Here is a 14,779-nt window from a genome sequence, read left to right as displayed (position 1 = left end):
GATTGATAAGACTGCAAAAATACACTTCCTGTATATATAGATAAGATAACCTTGGATTGCTGCATATCAGTTTTGGTTCATCTGTGCGTAGCAGACGACCGATCAATGATACTAATCAGTTCCTCCTTTAAATCTAACATAAAAGCAGCTGTGACTGTTATTTTAAGTGCACTCTTCTTGTTTCTTTGTGATGATCTGTAAAGCTGATATGATGTGCAACTTGTGTTCAGTGGGTCTGAGTAAATCTGATGTAATATTAGTTTCTGCTGAAGCTGTGAAATGTACCACCTCTTGTGCATCCAGCCTAACCACTGCCGTAAATAATACTGACACCTTCTTATCTCGCTTCACTTGAATTAAAAAAAACACACATGCACATAAGCACTGCAGCCCTATGCAAATAATGATAATAAGAAAACCATCATGGAGAAGGTTAATCCAAATTGAATATTTAGTATCAATATGCTTGATCAATCAGCAGCCTGTTCCGTCTCTGTTCCATCGACATCTCCACTAATTCACAGCATATCATGGCGCCCGCTCCACAGACAGCTGAGATCTATTACCAAGCAGCACACCCACTCAGTATCCCTGAACATTTACTTACACACACAAACACACAAAATTCACTGCACTGTTATTACAAAGAGGCTGTTCTCCCTCTTCAGGTTCAGTCCCTAAAGTTTAAAATCACATTTCCCACCCGGCTTAATGTTATATTACAGACACAGAGGCATTCAGGTCGCAGGGAGACAAGATGCAATCATAATATCATCAGGGCTTCCCTGTGACAGATGCTGCAGTATCAGACACAGGGAGGCATATCACACACGCTCTGGATGTTATTACCTCCAACTACAGCAATGCAAGTTGTGAGCTGAAGCACAGTCAATGGTTGCAGTGCCTGTGATTGCACTCGGTGTGAAAGGGTCAACACAGGATGTTCTGTCTTTGCTCAGCTTTGACATGGAAAGTCGGCCACATCACTTTAGATAGCTCTGATGTACTCCCTTGCAGACATGGATTTGTGCAGACACCATGGATGCACAGTTGAGAGTCTAGGGGTGGATGCAGAGGTGAAGATGAGGTATGCTATGTTATATGAATAGCAGCAGCAGCAGCAGCAGGTGGCAGCAAAAATACAGAGCTATTAGCTACTATAGAGAGAAGAGAAAGAAAAAAGGATGTGCTGTAAAAAACATCTGCATTAGAGTGGACATGGTTTGACATTATCTGACAGAAGGAAATAAGGAACAAGACAGACAGCTTGATAGTTGAGAGGTAAGGCCAAATGAGACAGAGTGCTGTACTGCCCTCGGGGTGTCTGCAGAAACTGAGGGGATTGCAGCCGACAGCTGAATGGCCCTCAGCAGGCTCTCTAACATGTGTTCAAATAAACACTTTGCCCCCTGTTGTTGTTAGTGAAAGCATTCACACTGCAGAAAATCATGTAAGGAAACACAACAAAACAAAAACACTTTACAGGACACAGGCAAACATGAAGATCTAAAACAAAAACAGAAAGAGTGCACCACAGCAGCTATAAATGTCACTCACAAAAACACAAACATGAGCTCCTTTTCCAGGACACGGGCAGAAGAGTGCACAAACAAAGCATGTCAGTCAGGCGCAGAGCACAGGCAGGTCAGTACAGAGACAAAGATGGAGTCTGGTGACCTTTTCTCCCCAAACGCCCCTTCTACAACGAGGTGAGAATCCTCACTATCAAACATCCCGTCGCTGCTCTGCTCTTGCAACAGCTCTTCACGGAAAAGGAAGGCGAACAAAAAGAGGGGAGAAACATTTGTTTAATGAGCCATCCCCAGGCTGTCTTTCTCTCCCTTTCAGTCCCTTCTTCTGCCACAGGCCTGCCCTCAGGTCAACTCCCCCCCACACCATCAAATCCCTGCAGCACTGATGGCAGCAGTTCCATTCACCATAGAGATTTATGATCTCTAATAGCTGGCAAATGGACCCGAGGTTGGGCTTCCCTAAGGGGAGGGCCCAGACTTATATTCTTTAAATCTTACACAGAAAAGGGAAAGAAAAAAAAGGGAGGGGGCTGCGTGAGGCTGGGGGTGAGGCTGGAGGAGCTAAACAGGCTCTCAGAAACATTTTCAAGGTTGCCATCTGGGATGTGTGGGACCTTTCAAACTGTCTGTCAATCTTCAACAAGAGCCCCTCCCCTGACAGAATGATCACACTACCAAGGCAAAGGATGTATTATACAAGTATAAGACACAAATGTCCTCTGTCTCCTCTGACATTTCACTTCCTGTGCAGTTATGGCACTACTTTGCAAGAAGGAGCTTTTATTAATCGCAGGCGGTCAGCCAGCGAGCTGTCTCCTGATCCTTGGAGGTGGGGTAAAAGTCCCACCACGGACCCGCTTGCTCATAATCCTATTCCCATAATCCTAAGAGGTCAGTGAGCAAAGAAACAATTGCCACTCTCTCAACAGACTAACTCCCCTTTCCTTTTAAGGTGAGGTGAGAAAAGAGTTCTTTACCGGAGCTGGAGAAAAAAAAACTCCACGCAAAAGGCACTTCAGGGGGTTTAAGTGAGGTTTGTATGATGCTTTTATACAGCAACCAAACATTTTACAGAGTAGCTGTTCTTAAAGGAACAAAAGGTCTGTAAAAAATGCTGATAGCTTTTTTAGAGCAATCAGACTGATTATCCTGAAGCTACATCCAGGATCAGACAGCCAGTCCAAAGGTAGCACAATCTACCTACTAAAATGACAAGGTCATGTCTGTGATAATGAAATCAATGTAAAACCGTAACCTGATGTTGCTTTAAACATCAACTAAACATAACAAAATGTAAATAAAGATGGACAAGGAGTGGTGTGACTGACACCACACAGCCTGTAGCCAATAGCCTATCACTTCATTCTGCACCAGCGAGAAAGGAAATGAGCATCCAAACCGACAGGTGGGAAAACTGTAACAGCTACAGGCCTACAAGTAACAATGTCATAATGAACTGACCAATCAGCAAGTCTTATATAGAATATATAGATCAGTCAAAATGTAGCTCTACAGACAGTCGCTAATAGCCCAACAATAGCTGACTGAACATGATGTACCACAGCTTTTTAGCATGTACATAACATAACATTAATGTTGCTCAAAAAGTAGCAGAATAAAACAGCATTAACTCTTTCCATCCCTCTGCGTGTAGTTCTACATGTGTTCTACACAACTCTCAATAATGAGCTCTACAGTGGCAGCTAAGATGAGGAAGTTCACTGTGGACTCCAGTTTTCAAACAGAAAGTACCACAACAGAGACAGACCACGTACACAGACACATGGCATACACTTATTCCTGTTACTGACATTTCTACACCTAAGATGTTACTATATATATGACAATGCTGTGAAAACGCTGCTACCTATATCCCATTAAAAAGTTTATTTTGGAATGGAACTGTAAGTTATCATAACCCTGGCAGCTGTTCTCATGAAGCAGATAAGTCTTATCATAATGGCACCCGTAGTGCCAGACTTTGACAGGCACCCTGATGAGCCGCTGTATCTGCAACTCTGGCTGTGGAAAACCCAGTGCCAAAGATAAGAATATGTCCGTCTACCCCTGGAGCTCTGAGATTTCTATTAGACAGAGCAGCACTGTCAGCGCTGTCACAGGAGAGGACGATCAGAAGGCTCTCTCTTTGGCATTGCCTTCACTCTAACGTGCAGTTTGGTTGATCGGATTCCAAGTGAACAGCTGGAAATAAAGGTGTGACTGCACCCGAACGCATCAGGGACAAGCTGGGATCACTGCAGCTGCATTTGGAGGACACAACTACATAAAATCATAAATTCCCTTTCAGGCATGAAAAGTATTTCAGATAGATTTACAGTCGAAGAGCCTTGCCAGTCATTGCTATAAACAGAATCTTTTGTAACTTTATTTTTTGTTTAAGGGCAAAAAGCCTTTTCCTAAAGAAGAGAGAAACCTTCAAATTGGTGCAATAAATAAGGCCATAGAAACTTGTACAGATGGGTCTATTTTAACCTAAACCATTGATCTTTTTAAACCTAACAGACTGCTTCTACTGGCAAAGCGAACTGTGAATGAAGCGATGTTTAGCAACAGATCAGGACAAGGGACACAAACCCCAGTCTCCCTGAGTCGGGAGGAATGATTTGTCCACCACCTACACACTCTCCGCAGGCCTTGGTCACCTTTTATAATGTTTGTGGAGTCAGTGCAAAATTGTGATGTGGTTTTTCGTCCTTGTCTCAGTTGGCCACTTCAGCACTTTGGCCCGGGCTGGCAGGCTTAGGCAGTGATGCCCTGTAAGACGACACAGAGGGGACAGGACGGGAACGAGGATCTGTGTGAAAGCTGAGCACTGCTGCTCACCTTGGGCATTTGCTGAGCCTGCTGGGCTGCACCAGGAAAGGTTGCCTTAACAACAGGAAAACAGGCAGACAGCTTCGGATGATTAATTAAAGTCAGGACTTACAGTAATTCTCATTATAGCTATTCCCAGGCTACTCTGACCCGTTTATTCACCTATGTTTGACATTCTCAGAAACATCTGGCTTTATGAATGACGTCATCTCGTAACAATAAGATGAGGTTTGGGTGTCAAGGTCTATCAATGAATATAAATACAAAGAAACTGGCCATAGTTAAAGCAATGAAGTGAGCCAGCATGGAATATATGCTAAAGTAGGTGTTGTTCGAGGTCTAAAGCACACATATAGAACACCTCCTTCGAACATCAAGCGACTACACATCCTTGATATCTTCAAAACTTGCCATACTGAGGTGTATATTACATTGGGACTACAGAATCTATTTATTTGCTGGATAAAAGCATGCAAACCTGCACTTCTAAATGGATATGGGAATGGATCATTCACTTATCTATTCCATGAATGTAAACAGCAACACTCTTCCTGCCTTTCTTTGGGAAACTGGGACAAACACAGAGCCTGAGGGAAGCCACTTGTGTGATTAATTTATCTGAGAAACCTCACAGTGCCTGTCATTCAGAGGAGTCTGACGCGAGTGAGGAGAAATGAGAGGTTACAGAGATTAGATGACTACTTCTCAACCTGCTTTGTGTCAAATAGTTTTATGTCTTCTTACATGAAAAGACATTACTTCTTCTGGAAGCCTCTGAATGTCATGTAGACACAAACCAGAGAGGAAAAACACATCAGTGTGTAAATGCATGTTGGTATTCAATCTAAATGTATTATTGTACAGATTGTTATAACAAAGCAGAAGATCACCCTTAAACAAAAATAGAAAGCTTGTAGAAATTATAAGGATTTGAAAAAATGATGGTGCAGCATTATGCATTACCTCCAGGTTCAGTATGGGTGTGTGTAAACCAGCTAAAAAAAGTCATTGCCTTTGAATTATGGTGTCTTGCATTGTTTTGTCTGCATCACAGTCTGCCTTGAGTGCAAAATCTCCAGGGGAAACAGGGAGGAGGATGAATAAACAAGGAGGCCCTGCTAAAGTAGTTTGTTAGAACAGTGCTTTGTGGACATCTGAGCACATAGTATGACAGAGCGTTCTGAAAGCCAGCAAACTATTTGCTGTTCACATCCAGAAAGTGTATCTGGCATCGAGCGTGCGGGCATAAACATGTGCGCCGGTGGTTGTCAGCTATCGTTTGTGGTGGTCGTCAATGTGCCATCTGTCTCGGCGACGACTGAACTGTTTTTCTGCGGGGAGAACAGAGGGGAATGAAAGAGTTGGCTCAGCTCAGAGCTCACTGCAAAACATTCCTTAATGGGAAGTGCTTGACTGAAGAGGCAGAAATCAGTTAACACACACACACACACACACACACAGGTGTACACAGCTAACACAGGGTTATTGTTTCAGTGTCAACACTGCACCTGTGAGATTTCACTGTGACACAGGAATGTGTCCTAAAATGTGCATTTCCTCTGCAAAAAGGAGACTTTTCCCATCGTCAATAGTAAACTAAAGAACGGGCTTACAAGTCCATCACACACTGATACACACCGCTTTCAGCTGTTGGTGTGATGGGTCATGACCGGCTCTGTCAACAGCTCTGTAACAACAACCTGTGGGAAGACTACAGTTTCAGCAACAGGGAATGAATGGACCTGTCTTTGATCTCCAGAGGATCAGAGTGACAACCTGAAACAGGAAGCCGCTCTCTGTTAAAGAATGTTGCTTCAGTTAAAAGGTAAGTAAGGGGGTCTTCATCTTACAATGAACAAAGATAGGGGCCCAAATAACCTGAAAATACACTCCGGTCTGTAGCTTGACACTTCATGTGCTCTGTAAAAATCCTTTAAGAAAAGTGCTTGTCAGCATTTAAAACACCTCCTGTCCCACCGTCATGATGAGAAAACAATAATGTGTTCCACATAACTAACTTACGGGTGAGTTTGAACTCCCCCTCTGCCCCACAATCCTTTGTGCTGCAGAGGATACATCAGAAGACTGAGCCAAGAAAAGCACAAGACTGACTACAGCAACTGTCTTGTAAACAATATTCAGATTTGGCACTGTGGAATGCAACAGTAATGCTGCCAGAAAATAGTGCGTGATTTGTGTTCTCAAAAATTAAAAAAGTATGTTATTTAGAAAGTCTCTGTGAGTTAGACTTGGATTTCCTATGGTCAGTACTAACAGACGCAGAAGAAACTACCTCTGGATGCGGTTGTACTAGAAAATTTTACTAGAAAATTTTATTACAAATGATTACAAATTCTGCATTTATTTTGGAACGATGCAAGCAGCAAGTCATCACATACAGCCCGCCCCATTGTAGATAAGCAGTTACAACTGGTAACATAGGGTTTGGCCACATGAATGAGTATATGTAGTGTTGTCTGTGATGTTTAACCAGCTGAGGCTCAGAAACATAACCAGTTTTGGTTGCCGTCTAGTTCAAAGAAAAATGCTCCTAACAATGTCTGTGGAGGTTTGCACTTGTCTTTGATGCTTTGACAGTCAACATATTGAAGATAAGGAAGAATTCTGGATAAACAGCAGGGAAAAGGATCTCAGAGAAAAAAGTGATGATTTTGATGTGTCCATTTAGCAGCTTAACAGGTCTCTCTTGTTAAATAAATGAAAAGACAACAGAAGTATTTACCCTTTTTTCCTGGTGACTGCAAGTGGAATAGTTTGTGTTTACACAAAGAGTCTTTGCAGGTTTAGCTGGTTTAACATGTACACAACTTTCACTAGTGCAGCTTAACACAAACTAAACCAATCAGCGATCAAGTAGTTTGTCAAGCAAGTGTGACTGAAACATGATCTTCCAGACAAAAAGCAGGTCATAATAACCAGTGGTGACACTGAGCTCACAATGACACAGAGAAAACAAACACTCCAAACTCCTTCATCAAGCTCTAATTTGATGTTTTTCCAGCAGAGCCCTTCAGCCTCAAACTGATGAACTAGTGTGTGCGGTGGTGACGGCCGGGAACTGTGAACAGGGCTAATGAAAATAGATTAGATGAAAGCACTGATGAGCAGCCTCAACACATCTGCAGTGTCATCCACTTAACTGTGATGGTGGATTGGACCTCAGAACAAAAAGATGAGGGACAGAAAGAAGAAGAGGCAGAGGTAATAAGTGTGAGGGAGATGAAAGAGGAGACAGAAAGCAGACAAATCAGGGCTTATTTGTGCAAGGGGCCCCATCAGAACTAACACTGACACTGGTCCTAAAAGGCAGCAGGCAGCCCCGGCCTCTCATGACGTTTAGTATTAGAGTTTTAGTCCTGGCATGTACAGATATATGCACAAAACATGGCTTTATCTATGCTATAAAACATACAAGGTTGTCATTCAAATCAGCAATTCAACAATCAAAAGAGACAATCAATACCACTGCTGCTAATGTATAAGTTTTGCACACTACGGTCAATTACAGATAAACTGGCACATCTTCATTTTCCCATTTACAGATCGACAGGCACAGCAGCTATTTTTACCTCTGCATAAAAACAGAGAATGTTTTCACACTCCGCCAACTGGAACCGTGCCTTTCATTAAGGAAATCTATTTAGAGCTGAGCAGTGGGAGAGGCAGAGGAGTGGGGGAAGATGAGCACTGATTAAATCTTTCAATGAAAATGTTTGAAGCTGGGTCTGTTATTTCATCACCACACTGCACAGGCAGAATGAGGCGGAGTGTCATTTAGCTTTTATGATCCTAAAATCAAGAAGAGACCAGGCATAGCTGAGTTATCTCCACCACTCAGCTGGTGTCAATCACTGGTGCGGTGTCAGATGAGCAGGTCGGCAAACTGTGACCCCGCCATCTGTGTGTATGTCAGTGACAATTAGACTGATAAGCACATCAGAATGCTATGTGGGTGAAAAAACATCCAAAAACCTAAACATGAAGGAGCAACAAACAAAAAACGTTTGATAATATTTTGGTCACAAGATGATCAGTTTAGACGTAAAACACCTTTTCCAGTTATTTGACCTCTCAGATTTCATGAAATGTGATACTGTATAATGCACAGCTTCCTCTCTTTGAACTCAATCAAAACGATCTGCTCCGACTGCTGTCCACTATCTCACTGTCTAAACTGTCTTTTGTTTTCAAAGGAGGTGAAACTGACAAGGCGTAGCCAAGACATTGTACGCCTGTATGCACCAGTAAACACAGCTGAGGTTTCCCAGTCGGTTTATCCATTAAGTTGCAGTTACCTGAGTGGTAGACCGTTCGCTTTGAGTGCTCTTTTTTAACAGAAGACACCGAGGCAAGGCCAGCTGCTCTGTGGTACAAGAAGGCAAGATGATACCACCACAGACAACGACTTCAAACACTCCGCTTCAGTATAGAAGTGATGGGGTGATCATCAATCATTTATCACAATACAGTGCCCCCCATGGTTTCTGCACCTGTGTGCTGATTAAGAATAATGACAATCTCACAATAAAAAGAAAAACAGACGGGGCTGCAGTCGATATTTTTGGAAGGCTGGCTGTGACTTCTCACTTGGTAGGTGTCACTGAAGCAATGAACAGATACAGCTACGGACTTGACCTCAGCTTGAGATGAGATGTCACACATGGACACACTGTTGTGTGATGGTCACATAATAGAGACCAAAAGTAGCACCTAAGCATCAGTTTGCAGTTCAGTTCTATTGTAGGAGCTGTAGCAGTCACAAGACCCATCGGTGATGTTATTTTCTAAACCTAACCGTGTGAATTTTATCTCTAAATGTAACCATGTGGGACTAGTTTGTGTAAAAGAAACCAAGCAGAGCAAGCCAAAGTGAAGTAAAAGCAAAGGTTGAAAGTCTAGCATGACTGTGCATCAGCATAAATGTCAGCATCATAGAAAAGAATCAGCATTCTGAACAACTTTGTTTTGTTAAATTAAACTTCTGATGTTGTCTCATACAACCTTTATTCAAGATATCTGCAGAGGGGTCAGCATCAACCCTTACACACACACACAGACAATGGAAATCATGAAATAGCGTACTGGCTAGACAACATTCCATAAAAGTGAGTTGCTCTGGGATTACAGTTCAGTGTGCCAGACGTTTCTATACCACCAACCAAGAAATTAAGAAGGAAACACTTTCATGGAAAGTACGCAGACATGTGAAAGTGTTTAATCACTAAGCTCCTGTGGGCGTGTGTCTGGGGGATTTTAATGTCAACACAAAGGCAGCTGGGGACATACTTATGGATCATCCAAATACACAAAGGCATGAAAGACCTGTTACTGTTCACAAGACGTAACTCTTGTTGCTAGGGACTTTCCCAGTTCCCTTAAATAACAATGTCATACACCAGCCAAAAGTGAACAAAATCAATCTCTAGGCCAAGATAGGTACAACAAAGAGAAACCCTGCAAAGCTAATCTGATGCACGGTCACAGGGAGCACAAAACAAAAATTTTTGATTGATCTAAACATGCTTAATACGGTTTATCAGATAAACCCTGGATATAAACTGTGGTCAAATCCCCAGAAATCCTCAGAAAAAACACACACACACACACACACACAACCCAACATGAATATCAGTCAGAACAGAAAGAAGCTTTCACGAAAGACACAGCTTCTTCTCATCATCCTTCAATGACTGCACTCTTTACAGATTTGTGTGTGTGTAGAGGACAAACGGAGGCTGGGACACTTTGATTATGAGGGAGAAAGAGAGAGAGAGAGAGTGAGGACAGTGCAGCTGCTGCCCCCCTCCAACAGCATCTCCTCTGCTTCATTAGACGTCGGCCTGTGCCTGTGCTCGGTCCTCATGTTTGTTTCAGGCGAGCAGGGAACATGAATCAAAGCATTTTGAGGTTTGCTCTCTTGCTTCCTGCACACAGAGGAGGAAAGCACTTATACAGCAACAAAATCCTCTCCAGGGACAGGAGAGAGGAGCGAAGGGGAGCGCGAACAGAGCGTCGCAGCACTTTGATTCCAGCTCCCAACAGTCTGAAACACAGGAATGATAGCTGTATGTGCAGAGTCACACGGGAGCTGGTAGGTAAGTGATAGGATGAGATGGACAAAATAAAGTCTGCTGACCTGACCAGGCAGTCTCAATCTGCAGGCATCCTATTTTATCCTGCACCAAACAGTTCACTGAAATGAATAGAGTACATCCCCCTGCTAGAAGGTCACACTGTGACAACAACTATTTATTTAATATTTATTTTAATATTTATTTATCATGCAGAGCAGTCTAATGTATAAGACCACAGTATCAAACAATAAACCAAAACAGCACTGAACCAATAAGCAAACTACGAAACTACAAGGACATCCATTTCATTTGCTACATGACCCCACACTGATCTCCATCAACAGTCTTTGCACTGTGTGTCTCTGCATTAGACAAACAAAAGCCCTCTAGCAGCATTTATCTTTTTTTTGTCTGAGTGGATTAAAACCTTTCTTTTTCCTGGTCTTTGGTGGCCCGTCATTTCTCTTGTCTCTGCACAGAAGCTGTGGGTCTCTGAGGTCATCCCCTTGACAAATGGAGCAACTCATTGTGAGAAGGATGGAGGGAAGAAAGAGTAAAAGGATATTTGTTGCCGCCAGACCGGGCTGCGACCTTGCCATTTGGACAAGCCCACTTTTTTTTTTTTTTATTTCAAACCGACACCCACTTGAGGAAGCTCAAAGACAGCGGTTTGTGAGGCCCACTTAATTCCCGTCCATAGAATATGCACAATCATTAATATACACACACACACACACCCTAATCCCATGGGATCTCTATCCCCCCCAAAAGAGTGAGCCTGACACGAGCCTCAGTCTCACCCTTAAAAACCCCAGCTAACCCCTACACACACACACACACACACATAAATGATTACCCACAGGAAAAAGCAGAGGGGCCCCAGACAGGTGCTGCAGTGGTCCCACACAGTGCAAGCCGTGTGTGCATACGTGTGTGTGTCATAGAAAGGGGCCCGTTTGCCGTCTGTCAGCCCAATCTCTGTTTCTCTCATCCTGGGGTTTCTTGGCTGTTGTGAGTGTCTATGTGTGCATGCATGTGTTTTCTCTGACTTACAGATCAATGCAGTCAGGATTATGTATCAGCCTAATAGCATCATTGGGGTCAATGTCAGCAAATAACACACCCACGCAGCCTCCAGCGTCCGTCCAGCCACCTCCTGATGCTCTCAGCACCATGGGCGTTCGGCTGGGCAGGGACGTGACCTGTGTTTCATGTCGTGCCATGATTGTTGCCCAGCAGGCAAAGGATTTAAAGCTGCACTAGGCAAGATTTTGATCTAAAAATACATTTGTCTAATCAGCCTAAATCACAACTGGGGCTGAAAGAAAGAAGACTCCACTCTCTCAGCTGAGAAACTGATGATTTATAGTCAAAAGAAATTCAATTAAGTTTTGATATACAAGCTATAGACAATAATAACAGAGCACATGATGGGTGTGAGTATGCAACACCTCCTAATGCAGATTTAAATGACTTGAAGTAGTGACAGAGCCACTGTTTAAGGTCATAATCCATGGGCAATACTGACTAATTATCGACTTTCTTACATTAAAAAGTGATCTTATCCTATTTTCCTATTGCACCTCACTTCCCCACAATCTTCCCCGTTTCATGAAGCCAGACACAGCAGCGCTCCAGGTCCAGTCAAAGGTCGCACACAGTTCACACACAGATGAGCATGTTGTAAAGACACAATGAGCAAAACATGCACAGCAGGAAAAGAAAAAGATGCAAGCATGTGGCTGATACATACCTTATCAAACAGAGACTTCCATTGCTAAGAGCAGGGAAAAGAGAAAGAGAGAAAAAGAGTGTGTGAAAGAGTGAGAGAGCACGAGATGGCTGGAAAAAGAATCAGCCCAGAACAGGTGCCACAGAGCAGTGCAGCACCTGTTTGAAAATGATGTGGATTTGCCTTAATTGCCTGTCCTACAATCACATGCTGCTATTATCTGATCACTGCGCTCAATGAGCTGCAGCAAAAGATAATAAGTGGGGATCATTACATCTGAGTGCTACTTTGAGGTCCTGTAGTGGACTGTAAAGTCTATATTTGGTGTCATAAGTTACTGCTGCTCCAAGTGAAAGTCCCTGAATGTGAACATGTTAGATGGCAACAGAGGTCACTTAAGGTCTCCACTTACATCTTCTGGGGCCACGGGAAGGACGTCTGTACTTTCCAAAACCTCGATCTCCTCACCCTCCGCGTTGGCTGCCACAGCCGGAGAGATGTTCACCGGCGCCTCCCGGGTTCCGCCCGTCATCCTTGGGCTTCTCTTCTCCATACACCCACGGAGAGCACCGATTAGATCCTCAAGAATGACTCCACATAACTCCACTTTACAACCCCATCAAGCTCCCAGTGTGAGAAATTAAAAGACGCGCTTAATCCAGTTCTATGAAGCGAACTTTCAACAAAAAAGAAATCTTTTCATCCACAGAGTAAAAAGTTGATGAGTGATAGTTTAATAATTACAGTTTCTGGTTAAAAAGTCTCCATGTGGTGTCACAGCATCTTTTACCACATCCTTATTCAGCTGTGACAGAGGTTTGCAGAGCTGGAGAGGAGCCACAGGAAGAGGCAGCGATCCAAGTTTGTGAGGCTGGAGACGCACATTTGCAGAGAGAGTCTGTTCACTATGAGAGAGGCGACGCAGCAGCAGCAGCAGCAGAGCGCGGATCCATCTGAAAGAAATAATTACATCATCAGCGGTGACAACAGCACGAAACCCAGGACAGGGATGGCAAACCGCACAAGATGACGCACAGACTCTCATATAGCTCTCCCCTGAAGAGGGGCCGGTGGAAGTCGACTTACAACAACGTGGGCACATGGTAGACCCGGAGAGAGAAGTTCGGGAATGTGCCGGTTTTTCTGGTGCGTCATGATACCTGGCACGCTCGATGGCCGTCTGGTTCCTCCGCCGCACACCGACAGGAAGCCTCAACGAGGGGGGGCGCGGAGGAAGGGAGGGACAGGGACACACCGACCGCCTCTTCTGGGATGGTTGGTTCAGTTCCAGGAGGAGACGCCACGGCTGTGCTCCATCCGCATTCGTACTTCCAGAAAGAGAGAGAGATGGAGAGAAAAGGTGGGGGCGGAGAGATGAAGGGAGGGAGAGGTTTGTCTGTCGGTGAGGAGGGATCACCATCCACCCCTATTTAGGGGCTTTCGAGGAACTCCCGCTTCCTGAGCAGCTGGCTGCGCGTGATGTTGACATGAATTGTAGGCTACTTCACAACTACATGAAACGTGACACTACTCCGTTATTTTTATTTACGCACACTGGCAACATGTTGCGTGTTCTGCCATAGCTGCCCTACAGGGTATCAAAGAGATTCGTTTACATTTAACCTGGTCTGATCTCTTATTATAAATAGCACCTCACTGAAGATGTCACATAAAAACAGCCTGCACTATTTAAAGGCAGTAAAGGAGGCGTGTCCTAGGACATAAATTCTTAGGGGGGATATAAACTGTCCCCTACAGGTCTGCTGCCACAATCACCCAAATGATGGGGCCACATTTCAGACAAACACCTACCAATTACCTGAAGAGACATCAAACAAGCCTAATAGTTGGGTGGAAGCCTTGTGTGAGGGGAGCGTTGATGTGATGGCAGTGTGGTCTGCAGCGTGAACCCCTCTAAGCTCCTGTTCTAAGGCAGGATGTGATTGTATTGCCATGGAAACAATACAGCCAGATCATTTTTTTTAACCCTGGGGGCTTTTTAGACTCCAACACAGACGTTTGATTAAGGTTTTGTTTCAGTGGTCAGTCATCACCTCATTTTAGGCCTTTGTATAGCCTATTTATGCACAGAGTATAACAGCATGAAGCTGCATGGATTCGCATGAATATAAATATTTATATCTTATTTACATATAGCCAGTCAAGTATATCATTTTAATCTTCAATTATTAAGGTAAAACTGCATAAATGCTAAACTAAATCTCTTTAGCTGCATGCACCACATGATATCCCGGGATAAAATTGCTTCAGTATGTCTTGGTTTCACAGGTCATGTGCAAACTGAGCTGAGGAGCAATAACAGGCGAGGCTCATATAATTGTTAACAGAGAGTGTGAACAAAAAGTCGAGGGAGACAAGGTGTGCAGCAAGAAAAAAAACACACCTGCTGTTTGGGAAACGTAGCTCATGTATTAATTAACAGCTGGGGTGTATCATCTTCTCCTCACAGCAGTGCAGCTCGGAGCCGTTTGTAGGCGCTGACAGTTTGATGTGCAATCCATCAGAAAAAAATTACAAGAACAAAGCGGTGACAAAAAAAAGCCTTCTTATCATGCTCTAAGGAG

At 43.6% G+C, this 14,779-nt stretch overlaps 1 protein-coding gene across 1 annotated transcript in view; it reads right to left on the bottom strand.

Annotated features, from left to right (window-relative positions):
* Positions 1-13,551, bottom strand: part of rhbdl3 (rhomboid, veinlet-like 3 (Drosophila)) — a 38,622-nt gene extending 25,071 nt beyond the window's left edge. The window contains exons 1-3 of the mRNA XM_028417095.1: positions 13,281-13,551; positions 12,607-13,147; positions 12,216-12,239 (exon numbers count right to left, since the gene is read on the bottom strand). Of these exons, the coding sequence (XP_028272896.1) occupies positions 12,216-12,239; positions 12,607-12,747 (165 nt within the window). The 5' untranslated portion in view covers positions 12,748-13,147; positions 13,281-13,551. The remainder of the gene's footprint in view (positions 1-12,215; positions 12,240-12,606; positions 13,148-13,280) is intronic.
* Positions 13,552-14,779: the final 1,228 nt, after the last annotated feature.

Source organism: Parambassis ranga, chromosome 1, assembly GCF_900634625.1.
Source record: "Parambassis ranga chromosome 1, fParRan2.1, whole genome shotgun sequence".
In the NCBI taxonomy this organism is placed as follows: domain Eukaryota; kingdom Metazoa; phylum Chordata; class Actinopteri; family Ambassidae; genus Parambassis; species Parambassis ranga.
This window is presented reverse-complemented; position numbering and strand designations above follow the sequence as displayed.